The following is a 22,221-nucleotide window of genomic DNA, read 5'->3' as shown; positions in this document are numbered from 1 at the left end:
TTCTGAAGATCCTGAGTTCAAATCCCAGCAACCACATGGTGGCTCACAACCATCCATAATGAGATCTGACGCCCTCTTCTGGTGTGTCTGAAGACAGCTACAGTGTCCTTACATGTAACAATAAATAAATCTTGGGACCGGAGCAAGTGGGGCTGGAGCAAGCAGGGCCAGAGCAAGCAGAGGTCCTGAGTTCAATTCCCAGCAACCACATGATGGCTCATGACCATCTGTACAGCTACAGTGTACTAATAAAATAAAATAAATACACAATTCATCTCCTTCGTTCCAGCCTGAGGAAGGTCTCATCATGCCCAAACTTCCTGATCCTCAAAGTCAAACTTCAAAGTGACTTCGGTTGTAGTGGCTAGCCTGAACATCACCAGCTGTGTCTTATTTTCAAAAGCAAAATTACTCAACATGTTCTCTGAGCAGTTGACCAGCCCTTCCTGTCTCATTGCACTCTCTGCCGTAAGCTTGTAGATCAAGGGTTAAGAGTCCTAGATAAGAACTCTAGGATAACCTTTTCTTGGCCAAGTCCGACATTTGGAGAAGATCACCACGTTGTTTCCTTGTGAGCAAAAACTCCAGCCAAGCAGATTCGTAACTGGAGATACGGAGCAACGACCTGCTTGCGGGCAGACATATACCACTTTACTCTTGAGTTACTAACTCTCAAAAGAACAGCCTGTTTCTTGAGTAATTGTTTGCCATGGTGACTTCCTCCTCATTAAAGTCTCAGGACAATCCTTAGCACGTATCACCACACTGCTCTTCCATGCTCACAGATGAGCCCAGGCCAGGTCAGCTTCTCCATCCCCAGCCCTTCTTGTCCTTGGGATTGGGTTTCTGGAGACATCTGTGAGAAAAACTTTCTCTGGTCTTCCCAGTTTACAAGAAAAGAGCAAATATTTTACAACGTATCAGGATAAGCTGTGACAAGTACCACACGTCCACACAGTCTTTGCTCAAAGCTCACAGCCTGAAAAGACTTCCAGGCAGTCAGAGGCTCACAGCCCAGAGAGCTGAGGGCGAAACACCAAGAAGCCATCTTCTGTTCCAAGAATTACTCGTTCCTGCCCTCGAGCCATCAACCCAAGCAGCGTTTCATCCTGGAATCTCTTGAGAATCGTTTCTGTGGGAACGTGGAGTTGTGTGAGAATTCCGAGCGCCTGTAAGAAAACTCCAGAACAAGTCTCATGACCCATTTCCTCGAAATACACGATCGTTCTTGGAATGTTTTACGCCACTCCCAGGTGTAAGCAGATAGGTAAGAGTGAGTTTGCTTCTGATTGCTCAAAATTGTTTGCTGCGGTTATTCAAATGTTTATGCCTCTATGGAAAAATGTGGTTTTGCCCCATGTAGCTTGTCTTTGGGATTGTACACAGCCTGAACTCATGAGAACTTTACTCAGGTTACTGCGCTTAACCCTCAGAGTATAAATTGTCTGATGCTCTAAAGAAAGTTTGTCCAGTGTGTGAGACTTTAGTCTGCCCCACTTATCTGCCCGTTTCTCCCAGGTCCCACCGCCTCTAGAGCAGTGAGAGTTTCAAACAAAATAAGCAATGTTTGCCTTTCACTCACCAGTCAACAATTTGTGTGTGTGTGTGTGTGTGTGAGAGAGAGAGAGAGAGAGAGAGAGAGAGAGAGAGAGAGAGAGAGGAGAGAAGGAGAGATGTACACTGGCATTCATGCTATCCATTTGTGGCATATCAGTGAGCTGTGGTGTATACACACACACACACACACACACACACACACACACACACGCATGCACACATGCAGAGTCCAGAAGAGGGAGGGAGTCAGATCATCTGCGCTGGAGTTACCACTCTAGGTGGGCACTAGAGACTGAATATCGGTAGGTCCCTTGGAAGTGCAGCTAGCACTCTCGCCCACTGGGCAACCTCTACAGTCCCTAATCCATAATTCTTTAATGGATACTGATGGCATGCTTGGCTCTTTGAGGACTCTCGAGATGAACACCCCCACCCCGGATCCCACACTGTAGGAATGTGACTGAAGTGATTGGAACTCAACAGAATGAACAGCCTCATGAAAGGCTCGAGTGTCGAGTGTTGTGTAGGAATGGTCAGGCATGCTCAGCTGATCTTCCCAACAATTTACCAGAAGGTGTGAAAGCAAGCAAGCAAGGTCAGCTCATATAGAACCTGTCTGTGGTTAAGTGAGACACAAGCACAGGCTACTCCGGTCCCAGAGCCTGTAACTTGATCAAACCCTAAGATTCACACAGAGAAAGTGGACAGGCAGGTCTCCAGAGGGAGAAGTTTCAGCTCAACCTTTCTGTAACCTGAGCACCTGCAGTCAGTTGTGTTGGCTACTAGTGGGGACGTTCACTTTTAAATTATGTGTAAGGGTGTTTGTCTGCATATGTCCATGCACCATGTGTGGTCCTGGTGGGCATGGAGGCCAGAAAAGGGCATTGGTTGCCCTAGAACTGGAGTTTCAGACAGTTGTGAAGCACCACGTGAGTGCTGGGAATCGCGAAGCCAGGTCCTCTGAAAGAGCAACAAGGTGCCTTAACTGCAGAGCCATCTGTCTAGCTTAACATAGACTTAGCATAGCTCCCCTCTGCTGAGGAATGAGCCCAAAAGCTTACTACAGTTTCTCAGGTCCACTTAGAACTTTAACCAATCAGATCTTTGGGTAGGATATTTGGCCCTGATCTCTCCAGTGACAACTGCTTGTTCCGTTTGCCCATCCTGCTGTGTCCATTCCATTTTCTGGGGAACATTTCACCACATGGTTCCCATAAGTTTAAAGATAATGTTGGGGTGTGTGTGTGTGTGTGTATGTGTGTGTTCCTGGAGGCCAGAAGAGGGCATGAGACCCCTGAGACAGGAGTTACAGGTGGATGTGAGCCACCCAATGTGGGTGCAGGGAATGGACCTCAGGTCCTATGCAGAAACAGTGGCCTCCCCAGCTAAGAGCAGGGATATTTAGTCTTTAGCTACTGAACTGTCTTCTAGCCCCGCTCCCATAGATGTAAACCATAGTCTCCCCTCCCCTTTCCTCCAAGAACATGAGTAATATAGACATTCCATTCCGCAATCACAATGATTGTTCAAGGGGTATGAGTCACCTCTCCCTACACCAGTCAGTCTCCTCTTCCTGGTGTTAAAGAAGACAATCTTCACCGCAGGTATCGAATAAGAGAGGTGTGAGTTCAGGACCCCACTTCACCTCTTTCCCAATACAAAGAGTTGACAGTGAATAAACACACATCTGACAACTGCACTGAGCCCTGGACCTCACACCCGGACTCAGTTCACACCTCATCTTTCCAGTTCCATCTGGGAAGTGCCTTCTTCCCACACAATGGGTGAGGTGGGTTTCTTCCCCTACCATCCCACTGGAGCAGATAACAAATGCACACTGGGAAGCCCTTTGCCTGTGGACCTTTGCTTAGCCTTAGTGTCAGTTTTGAAGGCGCAAAACCAGCCAGCTTGGTTCTTAAACCAGTTTCCAGACAAATGCCAGCCTCGGCTGTTTCCCGTTTCCCCGAGGTGCTCAACGACCCCAGGAGGCCACACGCTGCAAAAGCAACAGCTTAGGGGAGGTTAGAGAGGCAGCCACTTGATATTGAACTTTCTACCTAGACAAGTCTGGGGAGAAATGATTTTCTGAGCAAGCTAATGATTCAAGGTAAACGGAGCGTGACAAGGACTGCCTCCAGGATGCTGTCTGTGGGAGACAGACATGGACCGAGACACTCTAAAGTGATTAGCGCTGAGTGATTTGTCCTGCAGTTGTGGTATTGAGCCAGTGCTTAGACAGGATTTGTTCCGGGCATTTCTTATCAAAATCTCCTGACCCATCTGTGCTCCTGCGGTGAGCTTTGCAGAGCTGAAATCCTGAGGTCCCTTCTCCTTGCTCCTCTGTAGTTATGCAAAGCAGTGTACTTTGTTCTGCCAATTCCAGGTCTCCTCAGGCACCCCTTAATGTCATTTAACTGTAGATGAGGTTATCATAAACTAGCACCCACTCCTGGAAACGAGCCATCTACTGATGAATTGTTCTCTTTATTGTGGGGAGAATGTTAGATGTAACCAACTAGAGGACTCCAATAAACGTGCCCATGAGCTGAGTTCATCTGAAGAGGTCTGAAACACAGGACCATGGGCCTACTTAGAAAACAGCACACCAGCAGCCCTGCCTACTGGCTCTGCCAAAGAAATGTGATTTGTATTCTTCCTTTCTTTCTTTGGCTGCTTTTTTAGACTTACTTATTTTCTCTACATGATTTTTACCTGCAGTTTTGTGTGTGCCTGAAGAAGTCAGAAGGTGCTGGATACCTGGCACTCAGGGTCAAGAGTTCCAGATGGTTTTTAGCCACCAAGTCCTCTAGAAGAGTCCTCATAATCTCCAAACCATCTCTCTAGTCTGAAATGGGACTTTATTTTTTTATAATGTACACTGGTGTTTTGCCTGCATATATGTCTGTGTGAGGGTGTCAGGTCCCCTGGAACTGGGGTTACAGACAGTTGTGAGCTGCCATGTGAGTGCTGGGATCCTCTGGAAGAATAGCCAGTGCTCTTAACTGCTAAGCCATCTCTCTAGCCTCCTGAAATCTGACTTCTATTCAAAGAGAACGGAAAGGTTCTCTTCCCTGAAAGATAAGCCACATTGAATATCAGAGAAAATCTGAATCATCACCAAGAGTTTCTGCAGTGACCACAGGTCTTCCAAATACTGACATCATAATAAGTGACTCTGAATTCTGTGCAGATAAACGTAGGGACTTCTGACAGTGTCGTATGACGAGTCTGTTTCCAGTATGGGCTTGAGGGAGTAGCTGTATCAGAAGTCCATTTAGAGGGGCTACAGGGCTGCTCAGCTGGTAAAAGGTTTGCTGTACAAGCACAAAAAGGTAAGGTTGATCCCTAGAACCCACCACCAGATGTGGTGATATGGCCTGGAAATCCCAGTGCTGAGAGGTGAAGACTAGAAGGTCCCTGATGTTCAGCGGCTCTGGTCTCCAGATGTGCACGCTCCTCTGGACTTCTTCAGACTAGAACCCATGCTTCTAAGAGCTATTCATAGTGGACAAGAGAAGGCTTGTCTAGGTGTTTGAAACTCATAATTAAGCAGCAAGGACACAGATGCACATCAGGGAGAGACCCAAGACCAGGCGCAGCCAGAGCTGTTTGCACATACACACCCCAGACCCAGACCACCAGCTGTGCATTCTCGAGAAGCAACAGAAGTAAAGGGAAAAAGTGCCAAGCTGTCTCAGAAGAGAAGTCCTGGTCAGAGCTTCCTCGTTTAGAATGAGGGCTGGAGCAACGACTAGCAGTTAGGAACACATGCTACTCTTGCAAAGTACCCAGGTTCAGTTCCCAGCGTCCATGCTGGGCAGTTCCCAACTGCACGCAGCTCAAGCTCCAGAGGGCTCTGATGCCCGTGGCCTCTGTGGGCACCTGCTCCTGTGTGCACATACCCTCACGCATACAATAAAAGCAAAGGTAAGTCTTTAAAAAAATACAACAAGAGAGACATGAATAAACTAAAAATGATCAATGTAACACCCACCCCTCAATCTTATTCATTCAGGATTGCCCACCTTTAGCTACGACATCCTATCTGACGGACTCCATCTGATCTGTTTACTCCAGTGTCCCCAGCATCTGGTTATGCCTGGCACATGGCAGTAGTTCAATAGTTTTTCTGAACAAATGGATGGTGAAATGAAGACTAATGGATAAAAATCCAAAGGCCCTGCAGATTGCTACACGTTATAACTTACTTTATCCAAAAAGACATTTGGGAAAATCCTTGAGTAATAGACTAAAAATAAATATATTCTGCCTCCCCAAAACAAGGAAGAGTGTTAAGTGGATGTAACGGGCTGGAGGATAGCTCAGAGGTCAAGAACACTGGCTGCTCTTCCTGAGAACCTGAGTTTGGTTCCCAGCACCAACATGGCAGCTCACCACTGCCTGTAACTTCATCTGTAGGAGTTCTGATACCCTTTTCTACCTTCCAAGGGCACTGCACACAGAGAGAGACATACATACATAATTTAAAAATACAAGTAAGGGCTGGAGAGTTACAGGAAGTTACAGTTACAGGAAGAGGCGTTGGTAGCAGTGGGGAAGGAAACACTGGGTTGCCTGTTAGGTAGTTATGGGGCTGTGTTGGAAGACAGTCCCACCCACTGCCCTCAGGGTGATACAGCTTCCTTCCCTGGAAGAACCAGCAAAGAGAGAAAGGCTGCTTTGGTGATCCTCTCAAACAAAGAGTCAGCTTGCTCTTGCTTAACTAATTGAGGTTCTGTGGAGACTGTCTGACCTGAGGCAGAATCGTTTATCTGAATTCACTCTGCTCACCCAGTTATAATTGGTGAACCCCGAATCCCGGTGTCCCTTCGAAAAGCATGCTGAGGTAACAAAACAGATCTGAGACTGTTCCCCGTGCTCTCTGCTACTGCGCAGCTGCAGGGAGCACAAGACTTCTGGTAAAAATTACTATGCCTTCTATGCCTTCCACACACATATCCACATCACCTCTCCTCGGAGTTGGGTAAGTGTGGTGTGTATAACATAAGCTATACCATGACAGCCCATCAACAGGAAGGCAGGGCTGTGGCCAATGCTCAAGCAGGTGTCTTAACCAGGCCTTTCAGAAACATGAGAATTAAAGATAAAATATACAGAGTCCAACAAGTGGACCACAAAACCCTCCTGCTAACATCCACGGCCACATCCACCCAGACAGAATACTAATCAAACCCCAATTAACAGTAGACATGATTGCCTTTAGAGCACAATTCATCTTAAAAGCCAAAAACATCCATCAGCCTCCCTGGTGGAGTTGGCAGGAAAACTACATGACTGCTGTTATCATTATCCCAGCAGCATGCGAAAATTGTTCCCACTTCTCCAGCGAGCCGCTTGATATTGCAAAGAAACAGAATCCTTAGCAAGGCGCCTCCTGAGAAAGCACTGTTTCTATTAATTATGTAAACTAGAAATTTCAAATGCCCTCCTTCTGGGAAAGGCATGTCAGAATCAGTTGGTAGCTGCTTGAAACACACTAACACCTGGGCTCCAGCTACAGACACACCTATTGCACTGCTCGAGTGAGAAGGGCCCAGGCTCCAGGGATGGAAATTGGTGCCAGGCTGTTCCAATGTGCAATCAGCCAACTGTGGCTTCAAGGCCACTCGACCACCACTGTATGTAGCGCACCCTCAACTGTTTTGACCCAAGCCTCTGGGCTGTCTTAGTGTATGGACTTTGTGCTACTGCTAACGGGATGCCCGAGAAGGATCGTTTATAAAGAGCATGTAACTGCTTTACAGATCTGGATGCTGGGAAGTTCAGAGATCAAAGAGTTGCCAGCAATCATGGTCTTCATGTTGCGTCTTACCACGGCTGAATGTGGGTTGAGCAAGAGCTCAACCGCCTGACTGCAAACAACTCCAGCTAAGCCCCGCCTAATACTGTTGCACTGGCTGGATGCTCCCAGCCTAATACTGTTGCACTGGCTGGATGCTCCCAGCATGGACTTTGGGGGAAGACACACTTGAAGCCATACAGATTCTTAACCTCTAATGACTTTCCATCAATTCCACGGGCTGTATTAGGGTTCTCTACGGAACAGAAAAAGGAATGAATGTGTACGTTATAAGGAAGTTTATTAGATTGGCTTACATTATAGAGTCTGGGCATCCCAACACTAGCTGTCTCGAATTAAGAGACCAAAACCCTGGTTGTTTAGCCCATGAGGCAGGATGTCTCAGCAGTCTGACCTGGTCATTGGAGGATTCCTGGAGAGCTCTGGTCTAATACTGCGCAACACAATGAACTTGCCAGAAGTGAAGGCAAGAAGAAAAAGTTTCCTTCTTCCACATCCTGCCTTTGATATGGGTTGCTGTGGTGGGTCTTCCCATTTCAAATCATCAAAAATGCCCCTCCTAGTAGTGCCTAGCAGCTTGTGCTGTAGATTTAAATTGTCCTGTAAGGCATGAACTACAGCCCGGAAGTGGTGGTGCACACCTTTAATCCCAGCACTTGGGAAGCAGAGGCAGGCAGATCTGGGTGAATTCCTTGCCAGCCTGATCTACAGAATGAGTTCCAGGACAGCCAGGGTTACACAGAGCAACACTTGTCTATGAAAAACCAGAGAAAAAAATACAAAAGACATCAACTCTAGCTAGCATACCTTCCAGTGCCTTTCTCAGCTTGAACAAGCCAGGTCAAACACAATCTTACACCCAGCACTCCAGCAGACATTCCAGAGTGAATGCGCGCTGAGTTGAAACTGCTCAAAAACAAAAGCAAGTGTTAAGAAAATCTGAATTCTCCACATACCTAGATTAGCCTTCATCTCCAGGCTAAAGGCAAGCCATTTCTGCAGTGCTGACACCATAACTTGGTGCTGCTGCACTGGCTTTCCAAAGCTTTCACCTCACTGCATGTGCTGCCTCAGAACACCAATCAGAAAGGACCACCAACCTCCATGTCCGCCCCCATCAAGAATTTCAACTACCCCAAACCATCTCACTTCCTCCCAGTGTCTTCTTCCCCTGCTGGGTGTTTCCCTTAAGTAGGCTTACACAGCGCATCAGCTACACGCCCGGCCACACCCCTGTGCTGTCGAGGACAGAGCTCAAAGCTACGTGCCAATACTTACCAGATCACTTTTTCTAGGGGACCTGGGAGAGTTGGCTCAGTAGTTAGAGCACTGGCTGCCTACCCAGCAGATGGAGGGTTTGTCTGAATCCCCAGTTCCAGGGAGCTGATGTCCTCTTCTGTCTTCTGTGGGTACTACGTGCGTGTGGCACACAGGCATATATGCAGGCAAAAAAAAAATCTTTAAACAAATGCAAAAATAAATTTTTTTGAAAGAAGTACTTTATGTGAAATGTTCTTCACTGACTACATTTCAGTTCTTCTGTTCGATTTCTCCAAACTGACTGCTCTCAAAGCAAAGCAGCAGGCGCCCAAGTTAGCAAGGTGGAAAGCTTGGTGCCCAACACTACCAGTTTAAAAACACACTCACAGTAAAACAAACAAAAGCACAACATGTCATGAAAAATGCTCTCTCCTCACAGACCAGTGTCCTTAGTCACGTTAGTAATGGCAATCAGAAACACCCGATACCTTCCGTTAAAAGCACTTGCTGTTCCTACAGAACACCCAGTTTCAATCCCAGCACCCACATGGCAGTCCACCAGTCTATACTCTAGTTCCAGGGGTCCCAGCACCCTCTTCTGGCACAGAAGGTGGTGTACAGATATACATATATAAAATAAATCTTTTAAAATAGAACACAAAAGAGCATTTGAGGTAGTTTCTAGCAGACATTTCTGACCTATTCGTGTTTGCTTTCTTATGCTTACAACTCTCCATCTCTAGAAGCCTTGACACTTCAACTTACTCATCAAGAGTGAAAGGCCAGGCAGTGATGGTGCACTTTCCCCAGACACAAACTCTCCAGCAGCAGAACAGGGAAGCCCCACTAAGAAGGGAGTCTCCCATTTTGCACGGAGCTCAGAAGGTTCCCCAACAGTGTGGGGTAAAAGCAAGCTTCACAGCAGCTGACTATGATTTGCCTCGTGCTCTAGCAGGGGCATGGTTTTTCCAGCTACAGAGAGTTCCTGTGACTGTGTGTGATGACATTTGGAATTCTGGGAACTTTTCAGATGGTATAAATGCCAGCACCTGGAGAGGGGTGGGGCACTCGGAGGAGGCTACTGCTCCAGTGAGTTGTCAAGGGGTCATGAGCAAAGAGAAGAAATTAAAGACATACAAAGCATCTTGCCCCAAGGAACTCGACACCCCCAATCAGCAGGAAATAGTCTAAAGAGTCTACACCCGCTTTCTCTCTAACCTTCTTTCTCTCCTACCTAGTGTTTGGGGCTTGAAAGGGGGTTAGAGGTGTAAGAACCAATAAAATAGCCCAAAAGTATGCCTAAAAGACCCTGTCTCAAAAAAACAAGAAAAAACAAAACAGAAAAAAAAAAAGAAAAACAAGATTAAGCATTACTTTGTACAAATATAATCCTAAAAATGTATAGTCTAAATGCCCTATAAGACAATATACACGCTTAAAATGGGGGAGGGGTTTCGAGACAAGGTTCCTATTGTGTAACTCTGGCTCCAGCTCTAGATGTTCTCCACCATCCCACCCCCCACACACACCCCACAGGGTTTCACTGAGTAGCCCCAGCTGTCCTGGAACTCGACTTGTAGAACAGGAAGCCTCAAACTCAGACCTCCTCCAGCCTCTGCCTCCCCAGGGCTGGAATTAAAGGCATACCACCACCACCTGGCTAAGCTCAACATTCTTAATGTAATCATAATATAAAAACTACCAAGAAGTATGAAACACATATTTCCCTTTAACTATACCTCCTACTTACAATGTGTGTAGAAGCTCTCGTCTAAGAAACAGACATGTACTTTTGTTCAGGACTTTTAAATAAGAGATATGTAGGCATGCACTTTAGAAAGGGCTTTATTTATGTACAAATAACAGTTAGCATTCTATCCATAAATTCTACTTTCCAAAAGCAAGAGTTTCTTTTTAGTTGTCTTTTTAAGGTTTTTAAAAAAAATACTGGATACGATGGTGCACGCCTTTAATCCCGTAACTCAGGAGGCAAGGGATCTTTGTGAGTGCCAAGCAGACTGACCCACAGAGTGAGTTTCAGGACAGCCAGAACTACACAAAGAGATCATGTCTCCAAAAAAAAAAAAAAAAAAAGGAAAAGAGGAAAAGAGGAAAAGGAAAAGAAAAAAAAAAGGAAGAGAGGGAGAGGAAGAGGGAGAGAAAACAAACCACACCCTAATCTTTGAAAGGCACCAAGATTCTTCTTCTGCTTCTAGATCAATGCTGGGCAGGAAGGAAAGGAGAATCTTTCCGGACAGATGTCACAACCTGGACATTCAGGCAAAGTTTAACAACCCAGCCCACCTCCAACATCACAGCTGCAGGCTGAATGGCTGAAGCAGGTCAGACGGCCCAACAAAACTAAGCTGTGCTGTGTTGTGTGCTGCCATTATGCAACTGTCAGAAATTACTAAACATACTAGACCAAAACAAAAAAAAAGTCAGGTAGACATGAGAACAGTCAGTTCCTTGCGTGACCTCCATCTCAATAACCCTAATAAACAGACTATCCCAACGCACGGAAAATAGTACATCATTCGGATTTCACACAGGAAGACAACTGGCTCAACCATTTTATGCCCACAGTTCATGTCTTCATCTACACACAAACTTTCCTGTTTGCGTGCGCATAACACAGTGAAGCAGAGTGCTGAGCTGAGACCTAACACCCACAAGGGGATGCTTTTACAGGCTGCAACGTTGAAGGGGGAAGCACATTGAATCACCCTTGTCTGAAGGACCTTATGGAACCAATGAATAACTTAGGGGCCGAAAGTCTCCACTCCACTCCAGCGTGCTCAGGGCTGGTTGCGGGCAGCACCGTTAGGAAGCTTCCTCCATGTCCACATCCTCCTGTAACTGCTGGACCATTTTTTCCTCCAGCTGCTTTCCTTTGCCTTTAAAAGATGCAGAAGATGCAATGTAAATACAGTGCTCATGTGTGAGATTCTCAAAAGTAAACTCAAATTTAAATAGGAGAAAAATGTAAAACACAGGAACTCGTGCATGACTCTGCAGAACTGAGTCCAGTATTCTACAACGCATCCCGACTGCCCCGCAGTAGCAGCCATTACTAAAAAGTTAGGAATACTAGCCAAACTCACCCAGGTCTTGGGAATGCACAAAGCATTCTACAAATGCACCATTGCAAACTTCTGTAAGCCCCGATGAACCGTGAGAAACCATAGACAGAGCCACATGCCCTACACCACTCCACCAGAAGAGGGCTACTGAGAGCCAAAGGAAGCAGGCTCTCAGCTCTTTCTGGGCTCTGCATCGTGCTCATCAGGAACGAACACCCCAGGGTTTGCTCTAGTTGTTTTGATGGAATTAGGTACAAACATGACCGAGGTAGTCCCTTCATACAAACCCAATCAAGGTCTAATTACAGAGTTTGCCTTTACTAAAATTTGTCAATTTCTCTCTCCCTTTGAGTAATCTGCATTTAAAAAGAATCAATATGTACAAGATTGTCTTTGCTGCTGGCTACACAAAAGACTAGAGAGAACCTGTGCCCAGGTAAAGTGGAACGAACGGAAGGTTTTATTTCAAAGTGCCCCTGGAATGTGGTACCAGGATCACCTGGAGAGCTACAGGACCTGGGCTTTTGTGTTTATACTCAAAGCCTCCCAGATTATTCCAAAACAAACCAAAGGTTTAGAGTTGGTAACCTGAAGTGTCTTTTAGTCAAAGTATGAGGCAAACATCATCTATGCAATTATTGCACAAATACTTTTGTTTAACTTATAAGGGCATTTGTGGAAGAATAGAAGAAAGAGACACCACAAGCCACAGCCTGTCCACAATGGGGGACACTGGGCGAGCGGTACTTTATAGTCAGAGCCCCAGCAGAGCCCAGTCCTGTCTGCTCACCAGCGAGAGGAGCCCGGATGAGATGGATGTTCTGCTTGACCTCCTTGATGTCCTGCACCTTCTGGAGCTCTTTGTTCTTCTTCAACCTATGACAGAATGCATTAAAGCCACAGCTCAGTGACAAACCTCTGAGACTTTAACTCCCACCACAGTGTCTGCATTCACTAATGACGCTGGCTGCAGGGGGCACAGGTGGGGGTATAAAGAGCTGGCCACCCTTCTGCTCCTTCCTATTCCCCACCTCCCAGTCAGCGACAGCTGCTGCAGGTCAACAAGGAATCAGCTGGGTCCCAAATCTTGTTTATCCATAAGCTAAGGCAAAGTCACCTGTTGAGCCCTTACCAATAGATATCCCCTTCCCTACTCTATGTCAAAACTATGCTCAAGTTCCTAATTAACAGGGTTTGTATCCTAGCAACCTGTCCACTACACCCACTGTGCCCAGTGTGGTGCAATGCGGGGCTCAATTCGTATCTGCTGACAAATGAGCGTCTCACTGAGGACTCGGGAGATGTCAGAGCCCGTTTCCATAGCAAAGACACAAAATCCTATCACACAAGGCAGTCTCCCAACTGCCAGCATGTGTGTCCACCCTCCTCACAGCACACAATCTCCGTAGCTTTGTTAGTTCCTCAGCCATTACAGGAGCATAAAACACACGACATTCACCAGAAACACTGAGCTGTCCTCAAAACACCCATGCTCACCTTCTGAAATACAGAAAGCCACCACGGCAGCTTCTGTACTAAGACTTCCACGGTGGCTAGATGAAGGCTAACTTTTGCCAGTGACATGGCTCAGTGGGCAGAGGCACTTGCTGTCCAGCCCAACTACCTGAGTTCAATCCCTTGGGTCCACAGAGTGTACAGAAAGAATCAACTCCTGCAAGATGTCCTCTGAGTGCCACATACTCACCATGGCATGTACACACACACCATCACACACACACACACACACACACACACACAATCTTAGGCTGGGTATGGTGCACACTCCTTTAATCCCAGCACTCAAAAAAGTAGAGGCAGCTGAAACTCTAAGTTTCAGGCCACAGAGACCCATAAGACCCTGTCTCAAAAGACAAAAAAATAAACAAGAAAAAAAAAAGAAAGAAAGAAAAAAGAAAAGTCAAGAGAAATGGCCCAGTAGTTAAAAGCACTGCTTGCCCTTGCAGAGCCTGGGTTCTCCCAGGGCCCACATAGTGACCCACAACTATTGTGACTCTAGTTCCAGATCTGATGCCTTTTTCTGACTCTGCAGGCAATGCACAGTCATTTACACATGCAGACAAAACACTCATATAAAATAAAAATCGCCGGGCGTGGTGGCACACGCCTTTAATCCCAGCACTCTGGAGGCAGAGGCAGGCAGATTTCTGAGTTCAAGGCCAGCATGGTCTACAAAGTGAGTTCCAGGACAGCCAGGGCTATACAGAGAAACCCTGTCTCAAAAAAAAAAAAAAAATCGCCCTTTTTAAAGAGTTAATAAACAGATAAAGGTGAATTTCCCTGTGTTAAGGCAGAGCTCAGCTGCAAAGAACCCAGATGTCCCTCAACAGAGGAATGGATTCAGAAAATGTGGTACATTTACACAATGGATTACTACTCAGCTATTAAAAAGAATGAATTTATGAAACTCCTAGGCAAATGGATGGACCTGGAGGGCATCATCCTGAGTGAGGTAACACATTCACAAAGGAACTCACATGATATGTACTCACTGATAAGTGGATATTAGCCCAGAAAACTTAGAATGCCCAAGATACAAGATACAAACTGCAAAACACATGAAACTCAAGAAGAACAAAGACCAAAATGTGGACACTTTGCCCCTTCTTAGAATTGGGAACAAAACACCCATGGAAGGAATTACAGAGACAAAGTTTGGAGCTGAGACGAAAGGATGGACCATCTAGAAACTGCCATACTCGGGGATCCATTCCATAATCAGCCTCTAAATGCTGACACCATTACATACCCTAGCAAGATATTGCTGAAAGGACCTAGATATAGCTGTCTCTTGTGAGGCTATGCCGGGGCCTAGCAAACACTGAAGTGGATGCTCACAGTCAGCTATTGGATGGATCACAGGGCCCCCAATGGAGGAGCTAGAGAAAGTACCCAAGGAGCTAAAGAGATCTGCAACCCTGTAGGTGGAACAATATGAACTAACCAGTACACCCCCTCCCCCCCAGAGCTCGTGTCTCTAGCTGCATATGAATCAGAAGATGGCCTAGTCGGCCATCAGTGGAAAGAGAGGCCCTTCGGTCTTGCAAACTTTATATGCCTCAGTACAGGGGAACGCCAGGGCCAAGAAGTGGGAGTGGGTGGGTAGGGGAGTGGGGGGGAGGGTATGGGGGACTTTTGGGATAGCATTGGAAATGTAAATGAAGAAAATACCTAATTTTTAAAAAGTGTGTGCTACTGTGAGACAACAAAGAACTACAGAAATGAAAACAACTTGTCTCCTACAGCAGGAGAGCCTGAGGGACTCCCACTGGGCAGATGTGGGCCACACAGAACATCAAACAAACAACAATATGAACCATAGCCCTCCAAATACCACAGGAGGCCATGGACACAGACCCAGTGTGCTGATATGAATAAAGGAGGTTCTGAGAGTAGAGAAAGGGAGAGCCGTGTCTGACATGAGAACATTTCACACTGAGGCCAGACTCCCTCCCTGTGGAGGCCGAAAACAAGAACAAGTCTGAGGAATAGCAAGCTCTTTCCAGAATCTTCTCCATTATCCATTACCATGGACAAAACAAGTCTAACTTTGTTCAGGAGAAACCCACAGACAACACTGTAACCAAAGGGTCAAAGTTAACAGGGACAGGACACATGAGCAAGGACACCATGATGGCCGGGGCATTCCTTCCAGGGCAACTAGGTAAACCACAAGGAAAAGCAGATAAACCTAAATGAAGAGACGTTCTACACACCTGACATACAAGAGTACAACCTGGCTGGTATGTACTCTTCAAAACTGTTTACACCTATAAGACAAAGCAAGCCAGGACCTGTCCATGTGTAGGGAGCCCAAAAGATAGAACCTGGAAGCAGCCTCTGCTGGCCACACAGCAGTCCTGCACCTTGTCTATTTCCTGATGGGAAATCACTCTGTGTTTGAGTAAGGAAAGATTCTTATGTGGGACGGATCACCCGAGACACATGCAAGTGTGATTCAGCTCACTGTACAGTGACAGTGAAAAATGGAGAGAATACACAAGTGTTTGTCACACTATTCTTCCTAGGGTTTTTATAAATACGAAGTGTTTTCAAAATAAAAATACCAGTGCCTCTAGAAATCTCATAATTATTCCTCTACACATATACATACCTGTTCATTATAAATTTGGCCTGGCGCTTCTGTTTGATCTCTTCAACTCTCTTCATGGCATCAACTACAAAGAAAAGTAAATAAATAAATTACAGTCAGCAAATGTACACACATTCAACCAGTAGGATTGTAAAAAGCACTTTAAATACTTCTGCATGACTTTGGCTTAAATGAAACAATTCACTACTAACTACTGACAGAGCTAAAGGTATGAGGTTTAGCTGTGCTCACAAGTCAGGGTTAGGAACCCGCATACAACAGGTTAGGGAACAATGTTAGACTCCCATATGTATTATACATGAAATACTTTCAAAAAGTCTGTCTTTAGGATTCAATACAAAAGATGAGCAGAACCCATGCAGGGAGGAAACGTAGCATGGCACTGCTTTTTAACAGCACTTCCAGACGTGGGAATTAGTCTGTGAATACCTGAGCCAGTCAACAACTCAGTGCAGGCCAGGACTGAGCATGCTCTGCAAGCTGAAGGCTGCATGAGAGCAGCCATAGGAAGGAGAATACGCAGTGGGGACCTGTCACACACAAAAACACTGCAACCTAAAAGAGCTCACACAGCAGTCACCTATAATACCAGCACTCGGGAAGACAAGGCTGTGAGTTCAAGGTACAAGATCCTCTTTTTTTTTTTGGTTTTTCAAGACAGGGTTTCTCTGTATAGCCCTGGCTGTCCTGGAACTCACTTTGTAGACCAGGCTGGCCTCAAACTCAGAAATCCGCCTGCCTCTGCCTCCAAGTGCTGGGATTAAAGGCGTGCGCCACCACGCCTAGCTCAAGATCCTCTTAAAAGTGAAAAAAAGGATGGCCGGGCGTGGTGGCGCACGCCTTTAATCCCAGCACTCGGGAGGCAGAGGCAGGTGGATTTCTGAGTTCGAGGTCAGCCTGGTCTACAAAGTGAGCTCCAGGACAGCCAGAGCTATAAAGAGAAACCCTGTCTCGAAAAACAAAAAAAAAAAAAAAAAAAAAAAAAAAAAAAAAAAAAAAAAGTGAAAAAAAGGAACTAAGTTTTATAACACTTTTCCTCCCCACCAGCACCCCTGTCGTCTACTCAGGGTGATGGGGGGGCCACACACACAAGTGCTGAACACTGCTGTTTTCAAATTTTGGGCCTGTAACTTCATATTTATGCAAACAAGCACTTGGATGTACCCTTAAAATTAGTGTCAATCGCCTTAAGTTAAGCATCTTCGCATCTTCCTGTGCAAGGCAGCCAGTCTAGCATTCTGGGTTTGTCTGCTTCCTGACCAGTCTCACCTCACACAGCAAAACACTCTCCTTATTTATTCCTGCAGAATGTGTGGTTTGTATTTTGGGTGATGCTTCAAGCTTAATAATTATAATATTTATATATGGATATACCAGCCAAGCAATGAAGTAAGTTTGTTATTTGTATAACAAGCCAGCAGTTGAAGTCACAGAAGGCCCACAGTCTCTGCTATCCCAGGACTTACTAGTTTTATTCCACAGCTCACGCTGGTATTTCACAGGTTCATTTCTACGTTTTTCAAATTCAAATGAGTTGTCCTATAAGACAGAATATAGTGATGACAAGAAAGATGGTAAGTAAGCATTGTTTAAAATAGTCTCCTTTGCACAAAAATCCTAAGTGGACGCATATTAAGACACTGTCCTAGTTATACTGGAGAATGCTGGCTGAAAACAGCCCTTTTCTGAGGGATTCTTGGAGGGAAAGGCGAATCCCTCCCTCCCTCCCTCCCTCCCTCCCCGCCTCCCTCCTTCTCTCTCTCCCTATCAGTGGCTGTCCAGCAGCTGTGAGAATTACAGACAACTGAAGGGCTTTCCCCACTTCCGAGCTCCAGATGAGAATCACAGACAGAAATTCCATTATATGAACCACTTTTCATAGATAAAATCAAACACCAAGAATTCATATCGTTTCCGTCTAAGAGCCTGTTAGAGGGAAGAGTTGTGAGCCCACACACCTGCAGGGATAACCCGTGTGGTGCAGGGGGCCCTCCACAAGCAGGTATTTTGATAGTTAAAAAGCTGCAGGCGTGCCTTTGCTTCAAATGTAGCTGACAGAAGATACAGAATATCAACTCTATGCTAGCTATTTCATTTACAAGTGTGAGATTCTCCTCGCTCACAGTATCCTAGGCAGTAAGGCAGCTGGGGTAGGGGAGGAGCAGGATTGGCACCCTCCATCTTGGGCATTAAAGAGATCCTGCTGCCTCACCGTCCCTGAAGACTATTTCTGAAAAGTAACTGATTTGGCTTCCCATCCTACATGGCCAGCAGCTGTGTTCACTAGACAGCCCTGGGATTAGGAACCTGGGTCTGGCTTATAGGTTATACCTCTAAGTGACAGGAAGGAGGCAGGTCACAGGTTTTGGGGGAAGGGACAGCCACAGAGGGGCACAACTTAAAACTTCTACCTCCAGCAAAGAACACCTGCGGCTTCTGTCACCTCCCTCTTCAGACACCAAGTACCCTTACCTCAGCCCTTGGCTTGCCCTAATACCAACACTTCTAGCTTTTGTTCTCCGACAGAGTCCTACCAAGGACACGCAGAAACCAGTACGTGTCTGTTACAAACCACACCTGAGCCCCAGTGCTACTCAGGGGCTCTTCAGCTCATCTCCCAACCTCCACCCAGCCCTGAAAGTCCAAGTTCCCACTTCATCCAACCCATTTACATGATTTTTCTTCTTCTTTGCCAAAGCCAAAAACAGTTTTGGGGAGAAGAGAGAGACACAGACAGGGACAGAGAAAGAGAGACAGAGAAGAAACAAAAGAAAAGAAAAAAGAACAAAAAATAAACAAACCAACTTTTACATACTAGGGTAGCAGTTTTTCACTTTTTAGAAGTCTACAGAACAATGGACTTTAGGATCGTGTGAGTATGAGAAATAAAGAAGCAGGCACACTGCGGGGCCCATGCTCAGGCCAGGCCACCACCCGCACTCACCACCGTGAGCTCCTTGCCAGCTGCTTTCCGGAAGGCTTTAGTCCACCTGACCTTGCGTGGGTTTCTCTTCTTCTTAAAGTTTTTATGACACTTGGATTTGCAGAATCGGAACACCTACAGGACACTCAAGTTAAAATACCGAGGAGCTGAAGAGTCAACAATAAAAATGTTTCTACATGCCCCCCCCGGCCCCCCCCAGCCAACCAAAAAGAAAAAGCAAACAAACAAAAAACTACTGTAAAGCAAAAAAAAAAAAGACACTCACATAAGAACTAAGGACAACACCTAGAATCACATGCGACATCAGAACAGAAGGACACTCAAGTGTTTGATGGGTGTCCGACATCATCTCTACCAGGCTAAGCACCCGGAAACCATCACTAATCACTTTAGAGAATAATACCTTACACTGGCCTTAAGTGAAGGAATAGTCTAAGAAAAAGCTCCTTAAAGACCTTCTCAGCCGGGCGTGGTGGCGCACGCCTTTAATCCCCAGCACTTGGGAGGCAGAGGCAGGCGGATTTCTGAGTTCGAGGCCAGCCTGGTCTACAAAGTGAGTCCCAGGACAGCCAGGGCTATGCAGAGAAACCCTGTCTCGGAAAAAAAAAACAAAAAAAAACAAAAAAACAAAACAAACAAACAAACAAAAAACAACAACAACAACAAAACGCTATCTGGAGCCTGGCAGTGGTGGCGCACGCCTTTAATCCCAGCTCTTGGGAGAGACAAGAGGCAGGCGGATTTCTGAGCCTGGTCTACAGAGTGAGTTCCAGGACAGCCAGAGCTATACAGAAAAACCAAACCCTGTCTCGAAAAACCAAAAATAATTAATAATGCAATTTCTGTGTGTCACTGGAAGCAACATAAAAAGTAAGCCTTTGAGGTTACTGGGCGCTAGCAAAGAAAGCTGAGTATGGTAACTAAAATGTGTGACCCGCTCAGAAACAGAAACCTAAACTAAGAAAGCCTGTGCATGCGGCACAAATCATAATGCTTTTGCTTACATACTTCATTCCGTGAGAACCTTCAAGAAGTGGGATAGTGAAGGCTGCCGAAGTAGCCAGTTAATCCCCCCCAAAGAACCCCCATGCTGTCTTTCTCCTAGCTCATCTCCAGCAACAATGCAAAAGTCTATAAGGCTCAGGCACCATGTCCATTAACCGCTACAGACAACCCCACCTCCCACTGTACGAGAGCATGAGCCTCCTTAAGCATTAATTCGACCGACTTCCTGACCCTGCGGCAAGCCGGGTGGCCTGCGGATGAGATGAGCGTCTGACAGCAACGAGGAGACCTCGCCGGCAGTGAACCGACGCCGGGTCCAGCCCAGGCCACTCCACGGCGTTCAGAACCCGGCGCGAGCAGAGCGCGCTCCAGTCCCCGAGCCGTCCGGAGCGTGCGGGCCACGGCCGCCTCACCTTGCAATCGTTGCGGACGAACATCATGCCGTGCCCCGGGTAGATCGGCCCGGAGCAGAAATAACACTTTTCGATCCTCATGTTGACCCCGCGTGGGACCCACCTTCGGGACGCGGAGCTGGAGAGGAAGTGGTACGTCACTTCCTAGTCGCCGGAAGCGAGTCCCTGACCCGACCCGGAAATGGTATCTTAGAATATGAATGAGCTGAAGGTAAAGGCACCACCTGACCCGCGTGTGCGCAGCAGCAGCAGCAGCAGCAGCAGCAGCAGCAGCAGCAGCAGCAGCAGCAGCGTCCCGCGCAGACGCAGAGGCTATAGACTGCATCTGGGAGTTTGACTTTTTGGTTCTGTGAGATCTACCGTACGGGCGCTTTGGAATTTTTCCCGGTATACTCATTCCATAGCGCTATTGCGGTGCTTGTGCTTTGCCACGGGCACGCTCCCCCACACCGGATTGTACCAAAGTCTGCTTTACTCCAGGCTTGTCTTCCCCAAAGGACTTGGCAGGAGTACACAACTAAAACCTTCCACCCGGGGCTGGTGAGATGGCTCAGTGGGTAAGAGCACCCAACTGCTCTTCTGAAGGTCTGAAGTTCAAATCCCAGCAACACATGGTGGCTCACAACCATCCCTAAAGAGATCTGACTCCCTCTTCTGGAGTGAATGAAGACAACTACAGTGTACTTACATATAATAAAACAAAATAAAATTAAAAAAAAAAAAAAAAACTTCCACCCTGGTCTTAGGAGAGCAACCTACTCAAAGTCAGGACAGCTTGGACGAGTTGGTTCTTTCCTCTCACCATGTGGGTCCAAGGGATGCTTAACTGATTTTGTATTTTGGCAGAGGGTCTCGTTTTGTGTAATCTGGAACTGGCTATGTAAACCAAGCTGGACTCGATCTAATAAGAGATCTCCCTACCTCTGCCTCCTTAGTACTGGGATTAAAGGGGTGTGCTACCAGGTGCTGGAGAGATGGCTCTAGGGTTAAGAGCACTGGTTGTTCTTCCAGAGGACCCAGATTTGATTCCCAGAACTCACATGACAGTTCACAACCATCTGTAACTCCAGTTCCAAGGGATCTGATGCCCTCTTCTGGCCTCCACAGGCACCGGGCATACATACACACAGTACACTGACATATATGTAACCAAACTTCCTACACATATAAAATAAATTTTAAAGGAGAGGGGCTGAAGTGATGAGCACTGCTCTTCCAGAGGACCTGGGTCCAGAGGACTTATAGGCAAAATACCAATGCACGTGAAAATAAAAATAAAATATTTTAAAGGGGAGGGGTGGGAGCTGGAGAGATGGCTCAGCGGTTAAGAGCACTGATTGCTCTTCCAAAGATCTGAGTTCAAGTCCCAGCAACCACATGGTGGCTCACAACCATCCCTAATGAGATCTGACACTCTCTTCTGGTGTGTCTGAAGACAGCTACAGTGTACTTACATATAATAATAATAAATAAATCTTTTTTTAAAAAAGGAGTGTACTACCATGCCTTGCTATTTTTTAAATCGTATTATTTTATGTGTTTTACTTGTTTAGTATGTGCACATTGTGTGTGCTGTGCCAGCCAATGTCAGAAGAGGGCATAGGATCCCGGGAACTGGAGATAGAGATAGGTGCGAGTCTCCATGTGGACCCTGGGACTGAACCCAAGTCCTCTGGAAGAGCAGCCAGTGCTCTTAGCCTCTGAGTCATCTCTCCAGTGCCTCGTTCTGTTTTTGAGGTCTCCGTCTCAATATACAGCACAGGGTTCCCTAGAAATCATGATCTGTGCTGATACTGTAGAGGTGTGCCACCATACTGGCTTGATATTTACCTGCTGATCGTATATTGAAATATTTAAAATATGGTCTGAGAGGCCAAACCTACTCCATCTTGGGACCAGCCTCCATCTTAAAGCAAGCCTGAGACTTGGCCTGCAGCTGAACCCAAGCTGCACCCAAGTACCAGGAAGGACCCCAGGGCTTGTCCTGGGCCAGAGTTACTCCCTAG

General features: G+C 46.4%; 1 protein-coding gene across 1 annotated transcript; it reads right to left on the bottom strand.

The window, feature by feature from the left end:
• Positions 1-10,465: 10,465 nt before the first annotated feature.
• Positions 10,466-20,330, bottom strand: Rsl24d1 (ribosomal L24 domain containing 1). Its single transcript, NM_198609.2, has 6 exons — positions 20,216-20,330; positions 18,798-18,911; positions 17,320-17,392; positions 15,854-15,917; positions 12,512-12,597; positions 10,466-11,535 (listed from the first exon to the last, which is right to left on the bottom strand). Exons 1-6 carry the CDS (start codon positions 20,294-20,296, stop codon positions 11,462-11,464), a joined length of 492 nt encoding a protein of 163 aa, NP_941011.1. The 5' UTR covers positions 20,297-20,330; the 3' UTR covers positions 10,466-11,461.
• Between the last annotated feature and the right edge of the window lie 1,891 nt (positions 20,331-22,221).

Source organism: Mus musculus, chromosome 9 (assembly GCF_000001635.26).
Source record: "Mus musculus strain C57BL/6J chromosome 9, GRCm38.p6 C57BL/6J".
In the NCBI taxonomy this organism is placed as follows: Eukaryota; Metazoa; Chordata; class Mammalia; order Rodentia; family Muridae; genus Mus; species Mus musculus.
The sequence above is the reverse complement of the archived record's forward strand: the minus strand, read 5'-3'. Positions and strand labels throughout refer to the sequence as shown.

Bases quoted from the DNA above. Each gene is read 5' to 3' on its own strand.
- Rsl24d1 (NM_198609.2), bottom strand. From the start codon at position 20,296: ATGAGGATCGAAAAGTGTTATTTCTGCTCCGGGCCGATCTACCCGGGG. The intron at 18,912-20,215 runs GTGAGGCGGCCG...AGTGTCCTGTAG, and splicing joins TCGTCCGCAACGATTGCAAG to GTGTTCCGATTCTGCAAATC. The intron at 15,918-17,319 runs GTAAGTCCTGGG...TTTTCTTTGTAG, and splicing joins TGAGCTGTGGAATAAAACTA to TTGATGCCATGAAGAGAGTT.